A 26,682-nucleotide genomic window follows, 5' to 3' on the forward strand; every position below is an offset into this window, starting at 1 on the left:
ATCAGTGCTTTAAGTGTATCTCCAACCCTCATAGAAACCCAGTGAGGAAGTACCATTATTATTCCCACTTGACTGATGAAGAAACCGAAAGAGAGGGCTTGACAATGAAGCTATCACAACCAGTAGGTGGGGGGCTGCATTCAAGGAATTGCTGAATCTGGCTCCAGAGTCCACAAGCTAATAGCCACCTCCTCACTATTACCTGAGATTATGCAAAATCCTTCTAAATCATAACAGACAAATCCTTTCCAGCCCCAGAAAATACTCTCTCAACTTTGGGAACATTTTATTGTAAGTGGTTTCACACCAATAAAGTTTCAAAATGTGTAAATGAAGATGATCCTATTGGGCTTTACTTTCCCATTTGCAGATTGGAGGAGTTTTACCATCGCCTGACAGAATAGGAAGTTTGTCTTCAAGGGTTATCCCTGGGAACGGGATGCTATATTCTTTCAGTTCAGTGGTTTCATGAACCTACTGAAGCTGGTAAGAACCATTTGTTTGGAATTTGGTGATAAAAGTATATAATAATGATATGACCTCAACTTTATCAAAAGCCCTTTTTCGAACCAGTTAAGGTAGCTGGAGTCTTAGGCGCCGAGATAAAGTGTGCTTAAAGTAACACTGATTTGCTTCCACGAGATTGTAAATTTTCAAATGGCCGGTATTCTCTTGATAGTTTCCAGCTGAAAGATTTACAGAAGAACAGAAATGTCAACATTGGGAGCCACCACAAATGTTTGACGCAGTTGAGGTTCTCTCTGAGGAAGAACGGAAGTTTCAGGGGAGCTGGGGGCAGATCGGGACTTTCAGCTTAAGAGTCTCCACCACACAGTCTTGCTCCTGCCACGGAGGTGGTGAAAGAGAGTGAAGATCACTCAAACTTTGGGAATATTTATTGGAAGAAAAGAACACACGATAGAAATGTACAAAGAGTACAGAGAGCTAGTATTGGCTCTCTAGGAAGCTTTGACCATCTGGATAACAGCTTTGCAAATCCTCTGGATAAATGATGCCATTTGGAGGAGAGCCTTTCAAACCAAATCTAAATGCCAGAACCCTTTCAAGAAGGTTTGTGCAATTTTGGCTCTTTTCCTCCTTTTGTCAGAAACTCATTAGGAGCCATTTATCCAGATATACTTTGCCATTTGGAACATGGGAACAATCCTAAATTTTTTACTCCGAGATATTATTGGAAGATTAATAACAATGGAGTAAATACTACACAGAATAAAAAAGAAATGTAATTCAGAATGCAAAGATGAAAGTATCTTAGGAGTATGGAGTATTCCTTCCACACTCCCCCTCTTTCCTTAAAAAAGGTAAAGGAAAATGTACTCTCTTAGCTGGTAGGTACTGTGTTGCCATAGCTCAGGAGAAGGGTGGAATGTGTCCTTGCTAGGAAATGTAAGTGGAGTTTGGTGACACTTTCTAATGTGACTGGAAGCAATGGACCAGTATATTTTAATGGTGTCTGGAAGGAGAGAAGAAAGAGAATCATCTCAGTTTTAATTTTTAATCCTCAGATAACATTGAGGCAGTGAAGAGAGTTAATTTAATAGATCTATTCGTTTATTCTTAGCAGAGGTACTTCCAGTCAAATATCAACATGTATCAATCCGGAACAGCAAACACAGCATTAGGAAACCTAACCAAATCAAACGTTATTTCCTGGTATCTCGAGATTCCACCGCCAGCACTGAGAGTAGAGAATGCGTCGGTATTGTTTCCCTACTGAGGTTTCTTTGGTCAAGCTGCGTATGCGCTAAGGAAGGACAAATAAATCATTTTGGGCAAGAAAAGAGTCGGTTAATACAGCCTCAAAGAAGTAACAGGACAAGGTACATCAGATGGGTTAACAATACCGGAACCTGGTCCGGAAAGCTTTCTAGTCTCATCTTCTGTCTCCCGACAACCCAAAGATGGATAGGGAGGAGATATGGGGAAGAGAACTCCTGCAGGTACACATTTCATTGTTCTGTTCGTAAGCTCATACTTGTCAGTTGCCAAAGAACCTGGCATAGGAGGGTATGTAAGACTAAAGTGTACGTTCTCCATTACAAGAATCTTCTTTTACTATTTCAGAAAACTTAGATCGTCACATATCTCCTGATCCTTGTCAAAGTCATTGTAAACTTTCCAGGGTCTAACCCACTTCAGCAAGACAATAGAGATCTTATAGTTTAAAAAGACACAGCCAGGGGTGCCTCGCGGGCTCAGTCAACAGAGCACGTGGCTCTCTGAGTTCAAGCCTATGTTGGGCACAGAGCTTACTTAACAAATAGTTTTCTTTTAACTTTTGTTCTGCAAAACACCCTGTTAAGTGCAAAGATCATTCGGTGTGGGAAAATAGGCTTTTAAACAAATGTTCTGGAAAGTCAAATGAATGAAGTTACCTTGCACTATATAAAAACAATTAAAATGGATCAAAGATCTAAATGGAAAGAGCTAAAACTATAAAATGCTCAGAATAGACCATAGGGGGAAGCCTCATTATGTTGGATTTGACAGTTTCTTGGATAGAATACCAAAAGCACAGACAACAAAAGAAAAAATAGATACAGTAGATCAAGGGACACTATTACCAGAGTGAAAAGGCAACGCACATCATGGGAGAAAAATTTGTAAATCAACTATCTGATAAGGGATTAATGTCCAGGAATTAATTAATATATATAATAATATATAAAGAACTCCTACCACTCAACAACAGTAAAACCAAACAACCCAATTTAAAAATGCACAGGGGCACCTGGGTGGCTCAGTCAGTTAAGTATCTGACTTCAGCTCAGGTCATGATCTCATGACTTGTGAGTTTGAACCCTGCATCGCGTTCTATGCTGACAGCTCAGAGCCTGGAACCTGCTTCTGATTCTGTGTCTCCCTCTCTCTCTGCCCCTATGCCCCTCTCCAGCTTGTGTGCTCTCTCTCTCTCTCAAAAATATATAAACATTTAAAAATTTTTAAATAAAAACGTGCAAAAGATATGAGTAGACATTTCTCCAAAGAAGAAATATAAATGACCAATAAGCACATGAAAAAATACTCAGCATCACTAATCATTAGGGAAATGCAAATCAAACTCACAGTGAGCTACCCCTCCATACTCATTGGGATGGCTACTATTAAATAAACAGAAAATAACAAATTTTGCTGAGGATGTGGAAAAATTGGATTCCCATGTACACTGTAAAATGATACAACAACTCTGGGAAAAGTTTGACAGATTCTTTAAAACTAAACATACAGTTATACAACTGAGGACTTGGCAGTCGTGGGCATTTAGCCCAGAGAAATAAAAATTTAAATTGGCACAAACACCCTTACACTCATGTTCTATAGCTTCTGTGTTTGCAATAACCAAAAACTTGAGGGTTGCCTGGGTGGCTGGGTTGATTTTGGCTCAGATCATGATACCAGGGTCATGATCCAGCTCCACATCCAGCTTCATGCTGAGCATGGAGGCTGCTTGGGATTCTCTTTCCTTCTGTTCATCTCCCCCACTCATGAGTGCTCTCTCTCGCTCTCTCTCTCTCTCAAATAAAAAACAAGTTTTTTTAGATTGAACCAAAAAACTTGAAACAATCCAGATGTCTTGTAATGGATATATAAACAAATTTGTAGATCTGTACCATAGAATACTACCCAATGGTAAAAGGTACCAAACTACTAATGAGCACAAACCTTAGATGAATCTACAGGGAATTATGTTGAGTGCAGAAAAGTCAATCCCAAAGGTTGTATATTATATAATTACACTTGTATAAGAATTAGTGGTTGCCAGAGATTAGAAAGAAGGGTGTGGGAGAGGAAAGTGGGTGTGGTTATAAAAGAGCAACAAGAGGAATTTTTGAGGTGATGTAACTCATGTCATATTGGCTCCCTTTTAGGAACAACTAACTCTATGTTCTGTAAGTTGACTGTGGTGGTGATCGTACAGATCTACTCATGTGGTAAAATTGCATAAAACTAAATAACACACAGAAAGGAATACATATAAAACTGGTGAAATCTGGACAAAGTCAAGGATGTATCAATGTCAATATCTTGGTGTTCATACTGTACTGTAGTTATACCGGATGTTGCCATTGGGGAGATAGAGTGAAGGATATTTCTTACAATAGCATGTGAATTTACCATTACCACCACCTGCCCCCGAAAAGGCATAAGTAATGTAAAAATTCTGAAGAAGCTCCTAAGTAGTTCCACTGGAAGGTAATAACACAGTTATCCATCCACTTACTCTTTTCACCCACCAAGACACTCCTTTAAGTTAAGAAAGGGCAATTTCATCTATCATTAGGCAAACATAGATATAGTTTGGTTTTCCCAGGATTTGGATATAAGTTTTCCATATGAGAATTAAACTAGTAAAAATAAAATAATTTAGGAGAGTAGCCATTAGCCACCTTAGATGCTTTCACAATAAAGAAGAGCAATTCGTATTGAAAGATATCAAAGAATAGCATATCAGGAAGGGTAACTGCATTCTTTTAGAAATGCAGGAGCCCAGAGAAGAAGAGAGCGTTAAGCTGTCCTGAGCCCTGCCTTGGAGGGAAGGTGCCTGGTCCTAACACAGGCATTGATCTGCTTGGCAGTTCTAGTTGGCAGGGCTGCCCCTTACAGAGCATGTATTATGTGTGCGGTGCTCTACGTGCATCGCCACTAATCCTCAGCACAATCCTACCAAGGAGAAGTTATCATCATAATTACAAAGGCTTGAGAGATGAAACACACACGTAGTGAGCCACAGAGGTGGATTTCAGTCCTATGTACTGCCATACCATTTCCATTCCACTAAACTGCTTCTCTTTTAAGGAAATAAGCACATAAATCTATTGTAGCTTGATGCCACGGTCTTAGAATTAACTCGTTAACTCTCTTCATTCTACTGCTTCCAAATTTTGATTTCCCATATAAGGACACTCCAAAAAGGGGAACCAGTGAGAGTATCCGTCCATTTGGCAGTTGTGTTTTTCTCTGTACATTAACAAGTTGGCTTTGATTTATATACCAGTCTGTTGTAAAAATGGTTAAGAGTTCCTTGCAGGCTGATGCTTCTGGGAACATTGGAGCATGTGTTACTGCAAAAATATAAGATATTGGGCTTGGGTTAACCACCAGAGTACTACCACCATGCTCTGAGGCTCAGTCTTTGATGTCTTTCCTCTTTTAAAATTCGGTCTTCATGTGGCCTGATGGGGAGATGACATTTCAGATCCAGGCCCACAGAGTTGATTGTGGGCAAAGCTAACATTGAAAACTAGGTCTCTTAACCTTTATTCCAGTGCAGCCATTTCATCTGTACTCATCCTGTCAGAGCGTACTCTTGGGGCAGATCTAAAATAACTGGTTTACATGTTCAATGAACATTCCCATATTCTGTACTCACTCTACTTGTTGGCTAATGATGAAATTATTTTTTGTTAGCAAAATTGATAGGTTTATTATAAACCCACAAGTTTCTGGACATAAATAAATAGACATTGACTTGACTAACCGTAGTGAGTATACTTAAAATGTTCATTGTCCTATATTATATAAACTGGGTAGCCATGCACTGCCGGTTCATATAATAGCTTTTATATATTGTATCGACTGTTATGTATAAATAGTTGTATTCATTAGACTTCACCTCAGTTATGTCCACTGCCTGCCTGGTTTTGTACCTGGCACAAACAGAATGTCAATATTCGTGAATTGGACTGGAATGGACTAGACTGGATTAAATTGATTGAAAGTGGCTCTAATGTCTTTCAACTCCTAGATTCTGTCATTTATTTTACATCGCTACCCAGACAGCTGTTTAGACAACAGCATGACTGTTCAAAGACACATTATTAGGGTCAGGTGTCTGTCCCCTTGACTGAAAGGTCTATCTAATCAGGTAGGTCAGTTCTGCTCACCAAGACCTTCCTGACGCCTTACAGGTCACCATCCTCAAGGGAGAGCCATGTGTTTTCTCTGACCTCAGTACTTGGAAGGGCCAGGGGGTGACAGCATGCAAAAGCAGGTATCAGGGAGGCACTCGGATATGTGGCAGTGCTAGTTCATTTATTTATTTTTGCTTTCAGATACAACATTCAGAATGCCTGGCATCTGCTTTTCTCCCCGCTTGTGTTCGTTGGAGTTGATTTAAAATTGTACACAATGCATTGTTTTCCAGAACATTCATCTTTAGCGTCTTCTGAAATTGTTGCTCAATAACATGTCATGAGAAAAGTTCAGCTTTGCAAAGCATTTGTCATTTCCTCCTGCATTGCTAATTTATTTAGCAGCCATTTGTTTGCAGCACTCTTGTCTTCCAAGCCGTAGACATATGTACATGCCAGACCCACTGAGCCACAGATCCATAAATGTTAATAATTGCACTAAAAGATTGGAATAAGCCTTTGGTACCTAGCTCTTCTGAAAGTCCTAACCCCAAGCCCTTTTTTCCTTTTTAAAAAACACTGATGCTTGTATAAGGATAAATGTGTTTGTGAGAAATTTCCCCTTTGGTTCTCAACTAAGGCTCTGGAATATTTAAGCTAATTCTAGATAACAGTCATCCACGTTAACTGCTCAAGGGATTTCCACATGAGTAAGTGGCAGTAATTGATTTCGATCATGATTTCATAAGGTACTTTCAGATTTTATTCATAATTTCTTTTTCAGTGCTGAAAGATTGAGATACACTTTTGCCTTGGTCATTTATACCTGTTGATTTTATTTCAGTGGTACAGGCATGGATGGGAAGAAATGCAGCGTATGGATGTTTTTACCTCTTGTATTTACTTTGTTTACTTCAGCCGGATTATGGATAGTGTGAGTATTCTCTCAGTTAATTATTTAAGGACTTGGGTACAATGTAGATAAGAATGTAGTTTTGATGTAGAAGTGTGTGTAGAAATACTTTAAAATAATGTTTACTAATTCAACCTTGCTGAAGTCCCCATTTCTCTTCCCTTCTTCTATTACCCAAAGTAAATAAATAGCTAGAGTGAGTAATAAATTACTGCAAAGCAGGTAGTGAAGACTACTAGTCTTATTTTGTGTTCCTGTGTTCTTTCAGTAATAAACTTTCTATAAACTGATGATACAGATTCATTATTCTCAAGATTTGCTCATTATATACTAACATGCCAAGGGCTCCACTCACAGCTCAGTTCGTAGTCTTGTTTTTGTGTGTGACTGGGCTTCGTTGTGTCTATGAAATGGATATCATGACATTCTAAGTCTTGCCTTATCATAGAACACTCCCACACTTGCTTATTTCAAGTACTCTTTCACTTCCAGCAAATTATTTTGGTTCCTTGCAGTTCACAAATAGAGGTGAACACATACTGCTGAGAAATTAGAAAATTTGAATTCTAATTTTATTTTCGTTTGCCCAAAGTTATAAGGTCTCGTTTCTTTGTTTTCCAGTTTCCAGATTATACTGATTACCATTGATTTGGGGAGTGTTTTAAAAATTAACGAAATAGTGTTAGTAGTCACATTTGAACTTAAAAGAGCTAAGTGGTCTATAGGTAAACATAGTAAAAGAGATTTTCCCAGTTAAAAAAAAACAATGAATGCGATTTAATGTGATTAGTCTAGTCATTCTGGGAAGCAAGTCTTTCTAAAAAAAAGTCTTTGTTTTATAAACTTCAGTTGTTTTTTTCTTCATAGATACTTTATAGCTGTGGAAGATGACAAAATTTTCCCATTAAATTCAGCTGAAAGGTAAAGTTGATCTCTGGGTAATTGATTGTTTATTAATAGACTTAACATAAATTTTGCCGCTGGTGAGGTTAAACTGTGCACCAGCGACTATACTTTAACTTGTGGTTTTTGTTTTCCAGGAGACCTGGTGTGAAGCATGCACCATATATAAGGTAACTTGATAGCTTTCCTCCCATTTGTTGGATCTTAGAAGTTGGGAGCGTGTCTTGGTTTGGGCTACTGTAACACAGCCCAAACTGGGCTCCCGACTGGGAGGCTAACCAGCAGCTAGAGGTTATTTCTCCCAGCTGTAGGGGCAGAAGGCCCGTCAGGGCAGCCCGCTGAGGTGTCCGTGAGGCCCTCTTCCGGGGGGCAGATGGCCGTCCTCTCACCGTGTCCTCGCGCAGCACAAGGAGGACGAGGCAGTCCTCTGGAATCTCTTAAAAATTTTTTGTTTTTAAACCTTTATTTGTTTTCGAGAGACTGAGAGACCGAGCATGAGCAGGGGAGGGGCAGAGAGAGAGGAAGACAGAATCTGAGGCAGGCTCCAGGCTCTGAGCTGTCAGCACAGAGCCCGATGTGGGGCCCGATGTGGGGCCCGAACTCACAAGCTGTGAGATCATGACCCGAGCTGAAGTCAGACGCTTAACCGACTGAGCCACCCAGGCGCCCCTGGAATCTCTTTTATAAGGCCACGACTCCCACTCGGAAGGGCTTTTACCCTCATGACCTAAGTCACTCCCAAGTCCAGACCTCCTAATAGTATCACTTTCGGGGTTAGGATTTCAGCACATGAATTTTGAAGGGACACACATTCAGTACATTGTAGGTGACAGATTTTAACACAGTAATAATAAAACATGTCATCATTTTTAAGTATTGCAGGTGATGAACCTCCTGCGAGCTGTGTGTTTAGTCAAGTTATGAACATGGCAGCGTTCCTAGGTGAGAAGAACGTAAAGAATGCTTTCTGTGCTTTGGTACATTTCTTTTTGCTTCACTGGCTTTTTGTTTTACCTTACGTCTTCTCTTCCCTTCACTATCTTCATCATTTCAGTGTATTCTTGACTTTATTTCTTTTGCTGCATGAGATAATATATTTCACATGCCATAAAATCCACATGAGAATGTAATATTGTACAATACATTTGCATTAAAAAAGAATGCTTTATTTATTTCGTCACTGGCTAGGATGACAAATGCAAAGGCTTTGTGATAAATATTGATGTGTAGATATGGTCTTTAAATCTAAAGGTCAGCATTAATGTGGGTGACTCAGTCTCCCGTATGTATACGCATACCCGATAGCAAATGGAGACATAGGTTTAAAAAAAAAAAAAAGGGAGAAACCTTTGGTACTTACATCTGGTCCCAGTTCCACACTTTTTCTTCCGGGCCCGAGACCATCATTTCACATCCCCTTTGTTCTGTGAGTACTTCCCTGCGGATCAAGGGAACCAGCCGTGCTCACTGTCCTTGTCCACTTGACCTTGTATACTATCTCTCCAAGGCCAGTCTCCTCAGGGCCTTTCAAAGGGTCAGCTATCACCATTGGCGTGCTGTGGGGGATGGGCCAGTGACAGCTAAATCTTTCAACAACAGTTTTCTGGCAGTGGTTCTTTTGGATGGTGAAAATTTCACTGCAAGTAAGAAAGAAAGATGATGTTATTACTGAGGGAGTCCTAAGCCTTTGTGGCACCTGTCCCCCAAAAGGTGACCTGTTATTTCATCTGTGTAGAACTGCACTTCCAAAGGGCTCTACTCATTCTTAAGAAGCTATTTTTATTTTTTAACTTTTTTAAAATGTTTATTCATTTTTGAGAGAGAGACAGAGCATGAGCAAGGGAGGGGTAGAGGCAAGGGGAGACACAGAATCCAATGCAAGCTCCAGGCCCTGAGCTGTCAGCACAGAGCCCGATGTGGGGCTCGAACCCACAGACTGCAAGATTGTGACCTGAGCTGAAGTTGGACACAACTGACTGAGCCACCCAGGTGCCCCTTAAGATGCTGTTTTTAAATGTTTGCTTTGGGGAACGAAAGACATATAGAACTCATTAGAAAACCAAGGGAGACAGTTGGTCCAATATGCAACACAGGCACAAACTTAGTTTAGAAGGCTCAAAACCTGAGACACGTGGAGAATGTTCCCAGAGAGACCCAAGAGGCCTCTCTGGAACCTGCAGAGTTCCACGAAAAGCACACTGTGGGGCTCGTCTGCAGTTAACAAACTCCCGCCTGGAGCTGACTGTTTGGGTCAAAGCCCTTTACCACCCAGGCTTCTTCAAAACATAGTCCATTTGCCTACGCAGGACGTGTCTGTAAGGCACGGACTGCTACGCCCCCACTAAGGAGAAGGCTGGATAGAACCGTGTTGCTGACGTTGCTGAGTCTTTGAAGCAGCTCCTCTCTTCCTGCCCTAGACAGGCAGGAGTTTCAGGTCCCAGCTGTTCCTCAGTTCTTCGAAAGGTGGTACTCACGGCAGCAGGTGCCTGCATCCTGCCCCAGGTGCCAGGTTTTGTCTTCACTTTAATATTCACTCTTTTTTTTCCTACTCTTGACACTACTTTTCTGAAAAGACCTAATCATACTGAGGCATAACTAACTGCTCAGGAGATCTCTGCATTTAGCAGAACCCAAAGCCCCAAGAGAGAATCTTGAATTGCAGGGTCAGGGACCTTTCCCGGCCTGTCTGCGGTCACACCACGTAGGCCTGCAGGTTGGTACCTCCTCATAGGGTCTTCCCCATGGGGTGCAATAATAACAGTAATTAATAGCAGTCACTTATGTTGCAGGCACAGCGCTAAGTGCTTTGCAAATACTACCTCATCTAATGACGCACACAGGAGATGGCCCTTATTAAAATGCTGTCACAAGCTGTTTGTCCTCCACTTGGGCTTTGAAGAGACCCGTGAACATGTTGGAAGCTACATATTGCTTCCCTCATATTCTTAAGACAAATTGATACTTCCAATTGTTGTCTTTAACGTGTAATCTCAAAAATGTCAATTTGCACAGCTCACACATTTATCCAGTTATAAAGCTTATGATTAGTTATAAAAGCATTTCTAAAAACAGAGTTGTGAAAACAAGCTCCCCTCTTCCAGATGACATTCGTCATCATCTCATTCCCTGGTCCTCCCCCGTTCCAGCAAGAAGCACTTAATCAGCCTTGCCTAGCTCTTGCTCTGAGGTACTGGAGTATCCAGGGTTTATTCCTTATTATCTTCCATCATTTTTAGTGCCATCTGGTAGACACAAAACATGAAGATTAGTGTGCAGGGGAGGAAACCAACAGTTATTTATATTTATCAACAGAGTGAGGAGGGATCTCTTTATGAACGATTCTTGCTCGAGGTGGCAGAGGCTCCTTCTCCCCAGGCCTGTCCCTGCTAGACCTCGGACTGTTACTTTAGATGGCGTAGCTGAGTTTAAGGGACAACCTGGACTGCCTATAAATCACTGCTTTTTGGCAGCCAGATGGATCATAATTTACAGTCTACAAATGAGCCAGTGTGGCATTTATTAGAATCAGTTAGCAAAGATCTTCGGTCTTTTTGATGTACTAATCAAAGATCGAACTCAGTTGTTTTCTTTACACAATTACGTTTGCACTTTGTCCTGAATCCACGCTTTCAATTTCTCCTGGGGAGAAAAGAGACCTGAGACAAAGCTCTTGACAGGAATATTCTTTTCTGCCCTGGAGAGGTTGTGAGGATAAAGCTGAGAGCTGAATGATTTCGGTCACCTAACAGCAGCTCTTCCCCTCCCTCAGCCACAGCACATTGATTCCCGTGTTCTGTTGCAGTCATAAATAGGAATTATTGATGCATAAACCATAAAACTAAACAAACCAGAAAAGAATTTGGCCAGGCACCAGTTTAGAACTGCAATGAAGAGCTGCTGTTTTGAGTTTGAACTTTAAAAGCTCAACCAGGGGGGCCTGGCTGCCTCAGTTTGGTATATCATGTAATTCTTGATCTCAGGGTTGTGAGTTCAAGCCCCACATTGGGTGTGGAACCGAAGGAAGGAAGGAAGGTAGGAAGGAAGGAAGGAACGAAGGAAGGAAGGAAGGGAAGGAAGGGAAGGAAGGAAGGAAAGAAATTAAGCAATTATTCTACTATCTGTATTCTTTTAAAATAAAGAAGGGACACATATAGCAAAGGACTGTTCTAAATACCATAAACAACAGAAGGATGGGTTTAAAAAATCTTTTCCCAGGTGCCTGGGTGGTTCATTCGATTACGTATTGGACTCTTGATTTCAGCTCAGGTCACAATCTCATGGTTCGTGAGTTCGAGCCCCACATCAGGCTCTGCATCAACTGTATAGAGCCTATGTGGGATTTCCTCTCTTTCTGCCCCTTCCCTGCTAGTGCTCGTCTCTCTCAAAGTTAAAAAATAAAAGCTAAAAAAACTTTTAGAAATACTTAAAAGGTCTTTTCTAAAACTGTTCATGAAACCTAAAATTTTTAATGAAACTAAAAGATAAATCTTCTGATCAGAAAATTAATGTAGTAAAAAAATTTAGTCAGCATATATAAAGATGGCTTTGAAATCACCCCACTGCCCAGAAATCTTTTTCAGGGATGTATAATTAAATCACTACTTGGTTGAAATAAAGACTTTGCAACCAATAATCTGAATCTGCCTCCATTAAACCTGTTGATAAAACTGTTAAAGGACCAGAATCTGACTATTTCCAACACCTTAAACCTTCAACTAGAATCTTTCCTTATTTCTTTCTTTCTTTGCTTTCTTTCTTTTTTTATGTAAGCCCTTGTGTTGCTTTCTGCAACTCCCTCAGGCCAAGGAATGACACTTAAGACAGATCCAAGGAATGACAAGTAAGAAAGACACAATAAAGACACAGACACACAAGGTGCTGGAGCAGGATTCGCTACCCAGTCAAACTGGGCTCCTCTTTTATTATCTCAGTAAATGTTTAGTCAGCAGGGAATGTCTTACCAGAACAATAGATACAGAGAGAGGAAGGACAGAGCAGAACAGCTTGCAGCTGTGTGTGGGTATATCTCCAGTGCCATGATCTCCTGACACACTTGGCTGATGACCAAGAAGGCTCTGTCCTGCATGTCCTCCTGGGACTTCATCAAATCCCTTGTTCCCCGCGCTCTGGGAGCAGAAATCCGATAAGGATGTTTCATACACAAGGACAGTGCTGAGAACTGAGGTCCGATGTCCCATTTCCTAACACCCTTGCCCATGTGGGGCTGGAACTCATGATCCTGAGATCAAGAGTCGCATGCTCTCCTGACTGAGCTGCCAGGAGGCCACAGAATCTATTTTTAAAGGAAATGTTGGCCAGTCCGAGGTGATTAATAATGGGTTTAATAGGTAAAGAGGGCAGAGTGTGGTGTTTGGACTGCTGCTCTGGAAGTTAGGAGTGTCGAGTCAAATTCATGTCTCCGAGTAGATTTCTGTTTCCTGCTTAATTTCATCATCTCTTCATGATAAATGATTTATCGTCATATTACAAATGGGAAGGCTAGCACTGCTGGGACCAGAAGATGACACATGTCCTGTGTTTACTGGGGAGAAATGAGTAACAGAGAATGACCATTGACCCTCTTCCTCTGGGCATGGTGGACCAAGCTGAGTGGATGGGTCGCCATGAAGAGCCGTCTGTGTCTGCTTCAGCCATGGTTTTAGGTGTTAAGCCAAATCCTAGTACAGTCCTATTCCCCCAAACTGAGTGACATCCAGATGGTTGCCAGAGCAGAACTTTTCACTGGTGATTTTTAAAAGAAATAAAATGTGCTGTCTTGGTGTTTTGTCATTATGCCCTAATATCCACACACAGCAAGTTACAGCAAGTGTCTCCCATGGTGCCCTGTGTTAAGGCTTCTGGTCTTAATCTAGTGACCTCTTTATCTGAAGATCACTCTGTGTCCGAGGGCTTGCGTGGAATTTCTCCTCTCCTTACTTCCTCCTCCTATTCCCATCCTCAAAAGTAGTAAGACGTTGTGCTGATTCTTTTTCATCCTCTAAGATACTTGTCATTATTAATAGACTTCAGATATAACATCTAACTAGGTCTCAAACCATTAAGTTTGGACTATTGTCAACTCAAGTGTATCATTTATTAATTCTATGACCACTAGTGGGAATTAGATAAAATATGAATATACTGAAAGCTAAATCAGAGCTGAAAAATTGACATTTAATAAATTATGGTTTAAGTCATTTTGTTTCTAAAATCCAATTTTTTTTTAATGTTTATTTATTTTGAGAGAAAAAGAGTGAGCAAGGGAGGGCCAGAGAGAGAGGGAGAGAAAATCCCAAGCGGGCACCACGCTATCAGCACAGAGTCCGATGCAGGGTTCTGTCTTATGAAACATGAGATCATGACCTGAACTGAAATCAGGAGTCAGACGCTGAACTAACTGAGCCACCCAGGCGCCCCTCTAAAATCCAGATATTAACCAAGTTAATACTACTCTTTGATCAAGGTACCTGGAACTGAAATTTAACTTGGTGAACTTGACTCTGTATGTAAGTTTAGGAAATGCAAATTTATGGATGGATTTGCTTTATTAATGACTACTGTAAGAGCCTATAATGAAGATAAAACCTTTAGCAAATAATTTCCTACTTAATTGCTGTATAAATGGGGTAATTCTTGAATTTCTAATTGTCCTCCTTGCTCAACCTTAATGTGAAAATAAATTGTCTTAGGAAGTAGTAAGTGCATTTCCTTATATGTAGACATAATTTATATTAACTGCAAGTATTTTTTCCTCTTGTTTGTAGACTAACCTCTCCCAGCTTTTTATATAAACATGAAAAAATGCCTGCAGTAAGCAATTAATAAAAGCGGATTCTTATATTAGTGACTTGAGTGTGCGCTGCCCTCAAAGTTACTATTAGAAGTCAGCTTTGAAATTTAGGTAACTTCCTTCATTCTCTCTCAGATTCTCTCATAACAATATGCTTCAAAAGGTGGAGTGGTCTTTTTAAATGAGTAATTAACATCATAGAAGAAGTGAGCTTTCTTACTGTAGTCAGTGTGATTTTTAGTACACACCAGACTCCCAAATCTGTGGTGTTAAAATTCAGATTTCGTAATTTGGTTACTGTAACTGCTCGAGTTTAGATCAACTGCTTTCGTCCTTTGACAATGGGTACGGCCAGCAGAATTAGCGGGAAGAAGGGCCCCAGCAGTAATGAAAGGATTTGTACACTCGCATTGTCCTCCTTCCTCTCCCCAGGAATGACTTGGGGCGCAGGGACCAGCAGGTTTGTCTAGATGTGGATCTGTGTCTTCTTCCCGGTGTTTTCCTGCTGTGTCTGTTCCGACAAGGTTAAACCTAGGGGTGGTGAAATTTGTGAATTCTCGTGCCAGGGGCTGTCTTTATCCCTGTCTTTGTTGTATCAGGCCTCTGCGACGTTCCCCTAAGCCAGTGTGTCGCATGCTGACCTTGGTTTTGAAAGCCCCGAGGACAGCACTCACGGGCGGCTCTGTCACCCTCACATGACCGGATAACACACAGCCCCTGCCACTTCTGCTCCTCTCTGTTCGTTTCCCTCTCATTAGGCACGATTGAACATCCAAGTACTCATGAGCATCGCATGAAAATTTTCTTTTAAAAATCGTCAGTCATTTCATTCACACCCACAAAACAAATAACTCAGTGAAGAAATGGGCAGAAGACATGAACAGACACTTCTCTAAAGAGGACATCCAGATGGCCTACAGGCACATGAAACGATGCTCAACATCACTCATCATCAGGGAAACACAAATCAAAACCACACTGAGATACCACCTCACACCAGTCAGAGTGGCCAAAATGAACAAATCAAGAGACTATAGATGCTGGCGAGGGTGTGGAGAGACAGGCCCCCTCCTACACTGTTGGTGGGAATGTAAACTGGTGCAGCCACTCTGGAAAACAGTGTGGAGGTTCCTCAAAAAACTATCCATAGAACTCCCCTATGACCCAGCAGTAGCATTGCTAGGGATTTACCCAAGAGATACAGAAATGCTGATGCATAGGAGCACATGTACCCCAATGTTCATATCAGCAATGTCAACAATAGCCAAGACATGGAAAAAGCCTAAATGTCCATCACCTGGTGAGTGGATCAAGAAGATGTGGTATATATACACGATGGAGTACTACATGGCAATGAGAAAGAATGAAATCTGGCCATTTGTAGGAAAGTGGATGGACCTCGAGGGGGTCATGCTAAATAAAATAAGTCAGGCAGAGAAGGACAGATACCATATATTTGCACTCATAGGTCTAACAGGAGAACAGGAGAAACCTAATGGAGGACCAGGGGGAGGGGAAGAGGGAAAGAGAGTTGGGGAGAGAGAGGGACGCAAAACTTGAGAGACTATTGAATACTGAAAATGAACTGAGGGTTGAAGGGAAAGGGGGAGGGAGGGAAAGAGGTGGTGGTGATGGAGGAGGGCACTTGTGGGGAAGAGCACTGGGTGTTGTATGGAAACCAATTTGACAATAAAATATTATGAAAAAAAATCGTCTGTCATTTCAGAAATTTAAAAATGTACCTCGTTGAGAGGTGACTGGGTGGCTCAGTCGGTTAAGCATCCGACTCTTGGTTTCAGTTCAGGTCATGATCTCACAGTTCGATCTCACAGTTCATGGGAGGGAGCCCCACATCAAGCTCTGCACGGAGTGTGGAACCTGCTTGGGATTCTCTTTCTCCTCTCTCTCTGCCTCTCCCCTGCTCATGCTCTCTCTCTCTCTCAAAATAAACAAACATTTTAAAAACTAAATAAAAAATGTGCCATGACAAATCTTGCACCTGGTGGCTTTAGAAGAAGCCACAGTCTGGCTGTATGATTGAGATTTTTAAACTTTAACATTTTGTTTCACCCCCAGCACTCGTGGTAGCTGTTCTGCGCTTCATACAGCTGAAACCAAAGGTTTTAAATCCGTGGCTGAATATTAGTGGATTGGTGGCGCTGTGTCTGGCTTCATTTGGAATGACCTTACTTGGTAATTTTCAGGTACTTCATTTAGCCTTTTTCACCTCTTTCTCACCCTTCATCTGTATCATTATCATAGCTGCTGATTTTGCACAAATCTTTTCAGAAGTGCTAGTAGTGGGGGGCTCCTGGGGAACTCAGTTGGTTAAGTGTCTGACTTTGGCTCAGGTCATGATCTCACAGTTCATGGGTTTGAGCCCCACGTCGGGTTCTGTGCTGACAGCTCAGAGCCTGGAGCCTGCTTCGGATTCTGTGTCTTGGTCTCTCTCTCCCCTCCCCCACTCGCACTGTGTGTGTGTGTGTGTGTGTGTGTGTGTGTGTGTCTCAAAAATAAACATTTAAAAATATTTTTTTAAATAGCTGTGTATTTTATATGGAGGATTTAAAAGTGCTTTATGCTTTTGTTCACAACAAATTGTCTCCTAATGTAACTTTCTATAAAACTAATAGGATCATTCATTGCCTTTCTAAAATTAAACACTGAACATCCTTTTTGGATGAAAGCTTACATTTCATATTAGCAAGTCACGTGGGAATCAAGTTTGAAAACCCAGAATTTTGGGTCGTGTGAGTGGCTCAGTTGAGCTTCTGACTTCATTCATCTCGGGTCATGATCTTGCAGTTCGTGAGTTCGAGCCCCACGTTGGGCTCTTTGCTGACAGCTCAGAGCCTGGAGCCTGCTTTGATTCTGTATCTCCCTTCCTCTCTGCCCCTCCCCTGCTTGCACACACTCTCTCTCTCTTTCTCTCTCTCTCTCTCAAAAATACATAAACATAAAAAAAAAAAGAAAACCCAGAATTTCTCTAGAACATGTATGACTTGTGTAAAGATACACTAACTCTTCTTCCCAGAAATTTAGAAGCCAAGGTTACAACTTTTAAGAATAATTTCCCTCACCAATACCATTATCCAGCTCTTGACGCAAATGACTCCACTTGTGAGATAGACAAGGAGACACCCGCCCCCAACTGGAACAGGACTTGTCTGGCTTCCCTGCCTCCATTCCCTTCCCAGAGTCCTCCAACCTACGCTTTCTGCCGCAGTTAGAAACCTCTGCCCTGTAGCCAAACACGAATCCTGACACTTCTCTCCTGTCTGTGGACTGAAATCCAGATGGTGCAGGCATTCAAGAAGATGTGCTAGTGGATTTTCTAAGACTGTCTCTTGTTCTAACCCCCAGTCCTGATAACTGATTCAACCAGGAAAACTCGTTCCCCATCACTTCCCCTGGCACACAGTAGCAACTGAATAAGTGTTTTTGAGTCGATGGCTTCTTTGACAGGCCATCCCACTAGTTCTTCTGGTCTAGGTCTTATCCCATCCCAAGCCAGACTTACTGAGCTGCTTCCAAGCTCTGTGCTGCCAGTGCTGATGTTGCAAAGTGCTATCAATTCTCTCAACCAGGGCTTGGATGGAAGTTACTGAGTAGACGTTTTTTTCTTTCTTAAAGTCCAGAGATTGGGTTGTTTTGGCGACCACAAATGCTCAAAACCATGAATGACCACACCATGCATGGAGAACACTTTCTGGAATATCTACAGAGAATACATAGGACACCACAAATGAGTTGCCTGTGAAGAAACAGGTGCCTGATTTATGGGATAGGCGACAGACTTTTCCATCCGTACTCTTTTTATAATTTTTTAAAGTTTGAACCATGTAATTATATTACTATTTTAAAATTAAGTTAAAACTAACAAATGAATAGACTGTGTGTAGCGTGGAAAAGCAATTTCCTAGAAGTAAAATTTAATCTGAGGAACCGTTATTTAAAATGAGTTTTGAAAATCAGCCTTTCGAACTAAGAGAGAAAAAAAATGGCTTCTTCCCAAGAAGAGGAAAAAAGACTACAGCCAAAAACAATAGAAAATGTTGTCAGAGGAAAGCAGTATTGATTTGAGGCAGCCATTATTCAAGCAATGTCAAACAATAAAACATCTGAGGGCAACGGCAATTCAAAACAATATTTTACCATGTTGTAAGAGCCATCTCTTCAACTATAGATTTTATTTTCCCGTGTGTAATTAAAAAAATATATAAAACAAGGTGCCTGGGTGGCTCAGTCAGTTAAGTGTCTGACTCTTAATCTGAGCTCAGGTCATGATCTCAGGGTCATGAGTTCAAGTCCTGCATTGAAAAAAATAGATAGCTAGATACAGATCATTGTTAAAGGTGTTTTAAATGACAAATATATTTTTTAATGTTTGTTTTTTTTTTTGAAAGAGAGAGCACACGTGGAGAGAGAGAGCTGAAGCAGGCTCCAGGCTGGGCTGTCAACAGAACAGGGCTCAAACCAACGAACTGTGAGATCGTGCATGACCCAAGCCGAAGTCAGGTTGTTAACTGCCTCAGTCACCCAGGCACCCAATGACCAATATATTTTTTTAAATCAGTAGGTAATGGAGAGTTTACATCTTTAACCCTCAAATGAAATGGCCTGAATGGGTCTCCTTTAACCTATTAACTCTATAAAAGCCTTGACCAGGAATCTTCAAACATCAATGTCCTTTAATGGGCCTACAAATATGGCAAAGGCTATTAGGTGGTGATTTTCTTATTATAAAAGGAAAATAAGACAAAATCCCATTAACAATGAATGGGTGGCATTACACAGGCCAGTGTTGTAGGTGTACGTGTTGTTGGCTGTCTATGTCAGTAAGATCTTGACCTGCTTAGAACTGGTCCTCTTCAGTTGGTAAATACACAGCCAGATCCCAGGTCTCATTTCTTAGTCTGGAAAACAAAGTTTGTGGTGTGTTTGTAGAAACTGACATTTCTCTTTTTTGTGTAACTCTCCTGGTTTTTTCTTTTACTTCTCCACTCTTTTCTAGAAATTATATTCAAGGAATACATTACCACTGTCTGAGTGGTTATTCTAAACAAATGTTTTGAGGTTTGGAGTTATTGTTTATCTCCCTTTCCCCCCTCAGAATTCAAACCATTTGAGAACAAACACAAGGAACCAGGGAAAATGAAAAGTTCTACTCTTTCCAAAATCTATCATCCTATTATTGAGATAGCATTTTACTCTTTTTTTTTTATCATGTCTTTTCTAAATGGGCCTCCTTGTCATTATCTGTTCATCCCTTAGCTTACAAATGATGAAGAAATTCATAATGTTGGGACTTCCTTGACCTTTGGATTTGGCACGTTGACCTGCTGGATTCAGGCTGCATTGACACTCAAAGTCAACATCAAGAATGAGGGACGGAAAGTTGGGATTCCACGAGTTATTCTCTCAGCATCTATCACTCTGTGCGTGGTCCTCTGTATCCTTTGTGAAAAGGTTCTTTGACGGGGAGATTAAAACACACATATGTAGATGAGAAAACTACCATTTCTGATTGGTGAGGATATAACTGTCAGATTATCTCAGAATCTTAGGCAGAAGAGATAAGTAAATGGATATAAAAATCCAGATTCTCAGGCCTGAGGAGATAGAGAACTAAAATTAAAACAAGCTCTGCCTTCTCAAAATTGTGTCTGTCTGTAGGAATGGTGTCAGGCATTCACATTATTATTAGTGATGGAAAACATTCCCTTTAGGAAAAACACAGAATGCATAATGAAAATTGTGATTTTTTCCCATTCCATCTTTCAAACATTTATGACTTTATTAATGACCCTGTTATTTCATTTAATTTAATTCGTGAAGGAAAATGTGGCTGGTCTCTGATCTCACACTCTGGAATTCAATTTACCCATTAAATAACAAGGAGAGAAACCAGGAAAAGACAGAGAGCGCTTCTGCTTAACCGCCAACAGATCCCAAGAGACTAGTGCAGGAGGGAGCTCAGTGACCCCACCTACTGGTGGCATGGCCCAATAGAAGCCGTCCAATTCCAGTGTGACCAATCAGATCAGCCACTCATTCCGTGGGGCGGAGTGATCGCAAGTGTTCACTCCAATAGGTTCTCAGAAAACCAGAGACGAATAAGGTTCCTAGGTGGTCGAATGTATAGCTAATCCAATTACACATCTTGAGTCAGGTAAGTCAACATTATTGGGCACTTGTAATGTGCTAGGCATTGTTCTAAGCACTTAACATGTATCAACTCCTTTAATGCTCATTTAACAAGTACAAATAGTAAGGACAGAGATTAATTTATCCAAGATCACACTCTGTATGTGGTGATCTCCACTTAAACTCAGGCACAGTTCTTGAACTCAACCAGCACACCCTCTCCCCTTAGGAAAGTGGCTTTAAAATAGGAAAATAGTTATCATTCAGAGACATACTGTACTTACTGGAGTATTTGGGGTCTTTATTTCTTCTTCCCTCACTTACTGCCAAACATTTAATTGTTTGTTTGTTTGTTTGTTTTCAAGTTCTTCAGCATTCAGAACATTTAAGGGCTGGAAAATCAGGCCCAAAATCTTGCTGACTGCTAGCCACCTGATGAAATATCTTGAGTAAAAAGGCCAGAATTCTACCAGCATGAGATTTGAAAACTTAAACCCTTAATCATTAAGGAATATTGCTTTGTCAGTATTTTGAGCCCTTAGTCATAAGTGTATGTACTTATGACTTGAAATAATTTTGAGTTTTCAGCTTATACCAAAATATTCTGATCCATGTTGTTTCTGAACATTTGGAACCCTATCTAGGTTCTCAGGTGAATGGATCCAGGCCTGGTCAGGAGAGCAAAGTTTGGCTGAAGTAGTTTCACCATATTCTTTTACTCTCTGAAAATTTCCCAAGATTTTAAGTCTGAAGAGAAAACTAATTCTAAGGGAGGATTTCTGATTTTTCTTTAAAAATGTATTTAGTCTTTGGCCTCTTGGCTTTTCACTATGCTTTGAAACATCTTCCTTCCTAGCTCCTACTTCAGGAATCCTGGTGGGTGTGTGGAGGGGTGGGGAGGTGTGTACACTCCATACATTTTCAAGCAAGGGACCCTCTTTTGTTTGTTTTAATAGTGAATACTAGACAGCAGAGGAAAAAGAGCCACTTACACATTGGTAGCACTGCAGAGACCAAGCTTTTATGTAGGGGACTACTTGGTGATTTGATATGTTCAAATTTGTTTCTGCAAATAAAATGAGGACTATAAATCCATAGTCATTTGCAGTAATTTTTTCAAAAGATAAATTTCTTTTTCTGGCCAACTATCTTCTTTCGAGTTGTAACCCTCTTGCTAATCTCGGAGTTTAGTAGGCCGCGGTGGAGCTGAACGCCTGGCCTGGGAGCCAGAGTCCTTATATTTGAATCCCAGCTCAACCAGTTAACACTTATGTGACCTCAGGCAAGTTACTTAACCATTTGGCCTCAGTTGCCCTAGTTCTAAATGAACTGATGATTGTTGTGAGGATTAAGTTAGACTTCCCATGAAAGCACCAGAAGCTGTCCGGCACAAATGAAGAGCTCAACAACGCTATTTGGTATCATTCATGCAAGTGATGCATTCAGCAAGACATCAAGCTAAGTTTTGCTGATGAGAGGGCAAGTGAGACTTTTCTTGTAACCTGTCCTTGTCCGGAAAAGAGCCCAGTTTTAATGTGGTTTACGGACGTGCTTTCCTTGACTGCTCCTCCCCAGATTTCATCCTCATGGCCCAAGGCATCCACATGTATGCAGCCAGGGTCCAGTGGGGTCTGGTCATGTGCTTCCTGTCTTATTTTGGCACCTTTGCTGTGGAGTTCCGGCATTACCGTTATGAGATTGTTTGCTCTGAATATCAGGAGAATTTCCTAAGCTTCTCAGAAAGCCTGTCCGAAGCTTCTGAATATCAAACCGACCAGGTGTAACCTGTCAGTTTTTCCTTGCCGGTGAGGTGGGTGTGGCAGGGGAGGGGCCAGAAGGACACACCCACAGGACTTGGAACAGAACCTGTAACACATTTTACACACACGTTCTTGGCCACATTTGCCAAATTAGCTTTTCAGGGCAAGTTATTTCTTTAACGAAAAAGCACAAGCCCTTATGTGTCGAAATACACGCTGTTACACTGAAAATATATGCACGACAGAGCAAGAAGCTTGTGCATGATCACTTCTCTTTTCCCTCTCTCCCAATGCTCCCTGCTCTTCTCATTCTCCTCACATATTTCAGACATCGTGTTCACCCTACCACAGAGCGGGGCAGGCCAAATGTAACATGGAATAATGCCAACTCCCAAAGTTGCCTTCAGATCCAAAGGGCTTGGAACCAGCTCACAAGGAAGTTCTGAATCTGGCACTTGAACAGATTGAGTATCATCTAACTGGATGGAAACTGTACAGAGACGTGACCCTGTGTGACCTGTGGAATGGCGTGGGGTCAAGAACTTCCCCCACAAAAACTCCCTTCATCGCTGTTCAGTGGTCGGCTGTGCGGAGTCACTGAAAGGAATGCGCTGTAAACCCACTACTGCGATTTTAACTTTATCGTGACTGAGAAATACTTCCAAATGTGAATATTTGTAGGGACATGTCTGCCAGGCACAGAACGAGATGGGGGCAGCGAGGGCATACTTTTGTTTTTGCTTCTGTGATCTGCCAGGAGACACAGCTTTTGTTTTATACTTCATGGTTTGCCTTTTTTTTTTTTAAGTAACTACCATGGGTCTCTCAACGCCTCATGGACAAAGAAGATGTAGGCCAAATGCAAGAGCTGAACTTGTTTTAGGTTGACCATGATAAAAGGAAAAAAAAAAGGTGACCTGAAGTCTTAATCCACTGCTTTTATGTTTGAAGCTAAGAAAATGTTCACAGAAAAGCACAAAAAAATATTTGTGGAGGTAATAAAAAGAGCTCGTGCTGGACATTTATCAAAAGAATCTTAGAACATCTCGTTATGAGCCCAGATCAAGGGAGAGCTTCTTCAAATGTATCTATAGCTCTGGTTTAGTGTTTTGGCGGGGGGTGGGGAAGCTAAGGGCTTTTTCCTACTTGGAATTTGTAGAAACTAGTTAAAAGATGACCCTTCCCCCCAAAACAAACTGGCATAATTGATGCCCTGATGCCCAACATGTCCTGTGAAGAGTTTCGAATGTCAGCTGTAGGCCTGGGCTTTTGGAGGCTGTGCTTTGTAAAGAGCAGAATTCTTAGTTCAGAATGTCTTGGAGAGGGCCAAGTCGGCGGGCCCTCCATGAGTGCACTTTGTTTCAAGAAGTCCTCACATTTACTTCACAGGGCGCAGGGTTCTCATGGACTATAATGTGAAAAAAAAAAAGGGGGCATTGTTTTTTTAATTCAACTCAAACTCAGATCTTGAGGAAGGGGTCCATGACTTTTCATCTCTGTATTTCTCTCTGCCTCCTAGCCCTGCGCCGGGCACATACAGGTGCTCAGCAAATGTCTCTTCAATAGAATTCCTGGGCATTTAAGTGTAGGGAAGAGGAGTATCAGAGAAAGATTCAAAGATGAAAGAACAGATGACTGTTTCAAGGGAGACAGGAATGAAAGAAGTCCCCGAGAAGGGTCAGGCGGGGGCAAGAAAACCTACAAGAGACAGGTAACACGTGAGGAAAGGAATCAAGCAGAGAGCATTCTCCTAGGAAAAAGGCATCATGCTGTAAATAGTCCAAGGTGACACTGATTATTTTGGAATACAGCTTTTGGGTTTGTTTTTTCATTTTATATTTTAAAGATTTTATCTGAAGACAAAGATTTATGAAGTTTTCTTTTACTCTGCACAATCCAAATTAAACAGCTTTTGGTGATGCACTGTACACTTTCTTAAGAGTCTGTCTAATAGCACATTTTAGCAGAATCAAGCAATGACTGGCATTTCATCGGGATCTGACCACTGAATAAAATTCTTTTATGCAGAAGTATGATTTGTCTTGTACACTAACATTTCTTCTGTAATACTGAAGCATGTGTAAACTCCATCAGACATTCTGTTGAAAATATGCTTCAGTGTTACGTTGGTAGCTTATTCCTAAGGTGTTTTCCAAAACACCAAAAACCAATTCTCTGATTCTTTGGACACCAACTGGATGTCCTACAATTGAGTTCAGTTCTGCCACAACCCAGTTATTGTCAGACCCCCAAGGTCAAGGTCTCCGTCCCAGACTGTCCTCATTCACTTCAGATGCCAGTCACAGTCTTGGGTCCCAGGCTACCCACACTTCTGTCCAACTTTACTATAAAATTAGAGGGGGTTCCCACTACTCCCTTCCCCTTTTAAGTTGGATAATTTGCCAGAATGGCCCCCAGAACTCCAGAAAATACTACGTCCACTTGCCTGCTTATTATAAAGGAGATAACCCAAAACAACCAGAATAAAGAAACGGACGGGGCAGGTAAAGGGAGGGATGGGGGTCATGCCATCTTCCCAGCATTCAGAACTGTTCACCGACCCAGAAGCCCTCTGAATCTCCCTGTTCAAGAGATTATAGAGCTTGGGGCGCCTGGGTGGCTCAGTTGGTTGAGCGTTCAACTTGAACTGAGACAATAATTTCGCTGGGTTGGAGCCCTGCATTGGGCTCTGTGCTGACAGTTCGGAGCCTGGAGCCTGCTTTGGATTTTGTGTCTCCCTCTTTCTCTGCACCTCCCCTGTTTATGCTCTGTCTGTCTCTCTCTTAAAAATAAATAAACATTTAAAAATCTTGAAAAAAAAAAAAACAGTAGAGCTCAATTTCCAACCCCCTTCTTCCATTTGCTTCCACAGGCCGGTCAGGAGGTCTAATCACTCGGTATTTCTGGTGACCAGCTCAATCCTGAGCCTACTGGGGGCGGGCCCACCATAAGTGACCTCATTAGCATAAACTCAGGCTCCTTATGAAACAAAAGTCACTCGTATCACTCAGGAGATTCCAAGTTTTAGCAGCTCTGTGGCAGGAACCTAGGACAAAGACCAAATATATTTTTGTGTTATACCACACATATAAATACAGATCAAGATTATAGAACCTTCTAGGAATTAAGAAACACAAGACTCTTCTCAGAGGCCAAGACCAGGGAATCTGCATCTGGAATGAGCACCCCTGGAGGATCTAATACAGATGGCCCAGAGAACAAAGTTTGAAATATACTGAACTTGGTTTTGGTAGTCCGACTAGGCCTCTTGAAGAAACGTTTCCTCCTAACTGAATATTTTTATTTACATCTTAATTAATTAATTTGAGAGAGAACATGAGCAGGAAAGGCGGTGGGGGGGGTGGCAGGAGGGAGAGAAAGAGAGAGAGAGAGAGAGAGAGAGAATCCAAGCAAACTCAATGCTGTCAGTACAGAGCCCAGCTCGGGGGCTCGATCTCACAAACCATGAGATCATGACCTGAGCTGAAACCAAGAGTCCGTTAGCTTAACTGACTGAGCCACCCAGGTGCCCCAGGAGAGAAATATTTTTGAAACGATGTTAACGTTTTAAAGGTTCAGTTGTTTTTTATTTAATGGAGAACTGACAGTGAAATGAAGTTTTACCACCTGTGTTATTTACTGGGTTTGCTGCTGGGATGGGAAAGTAAAACCTTCATATCCTGGATTTTGTAGTGTGTTGGTTGTAATGGAGGGTGGAACACCAGTGTTTATTTTTGCTTAGGCATTGTGTCAGTCAGGATACGTTGGGTTTTGCTGTCCCAAAATAAAACGAATAAAACTAAGCTTCATTTCTCCTGCTAGAGGTGTTTCCAGGGTTCGCAAGGAAGCCGTGCTTAGGGCGAGGACTCAGACTCTGCCTGATGGGGGCTGTATCTCAACATGTGCTTCCGCCACAATTGCTGACAGGCAAAAAAATGTGGCAGACTGCTCACTAGTTCTTAAAGATTCTGCCAGGAAGTGACGTCACTTAGCCTACCTTTCATTGGTGAGGGCAAGGTGCAGAGTCGTGTCTGAGAGCCACTCTCCTGTGTGTCCAGATGGGAGGAACATTTCTCTGAACAGCCTAGGGACTACCACAGGGTTCACATCAAGTATTTAAGATTTCTTTGGTCATTGTCATTGCCTTGAAGCGGGAGTAATAAAGAATCAGTAAAGAACCATCATCATACAGAAATAGGGGGAAAGCGCTATCTATGGAGTTGAAATAGAGCACCAAATATGAAGAACCATCCAAATAAATGAGAGAAAAGCAATTCCACTGAACCTAAGGACAAT

The 26,682-nt window shown here is 41.4% G+C and overlaps 1 protein-coding gene across 1 annotated transcript; it reads left to right on the forward strand.

Annotated features, from left to right (window-relative positions):
* Positions 1-397: 397 nt before the first annotated feature.
* TMEM150C (transmembrane protein 150C) lies at positions 398-24,419 on the forward strand. Its single transcript, XM_029944173.1, has 8 exons — positions 398-486; positions 6,718-6,807; positions 7,654-7,707; positions 7,827-7,859; positions 8,564-8,631; positions 16,556-16,683; positions 19,754-19,931; positions 22,202-24,419. Exons 2-8 carry the CDS (start codon positions 6,728-6,730, stop codon positions 22,408-22,410), a joined length of 750 nt encoding a protein of 249 aa, XP_029800033.1. The 5' UTR covers positions 398-486; positions 6,718-6,727; the 3' UTR covers positions 22,411-24,419.
* Positions 24,420-26,682: the final 2,263 nt, after the last annotated feature.

Source organism: Suricata suricatta, chromosome 1 (assembly GCF_006229205.1).
Source record: "Suricata suricatta isolate VVHF042 chromosome 1, meerkat_22Aug2017_6uvM2_HiC, whole genome shotgun sequence".
NCBI classification, from domain to species: Eukaryota; Metazoa; Chordata; class Mammalia; order Carnivora; family Herpestidae; genus Suricata; species Suricata suricatta.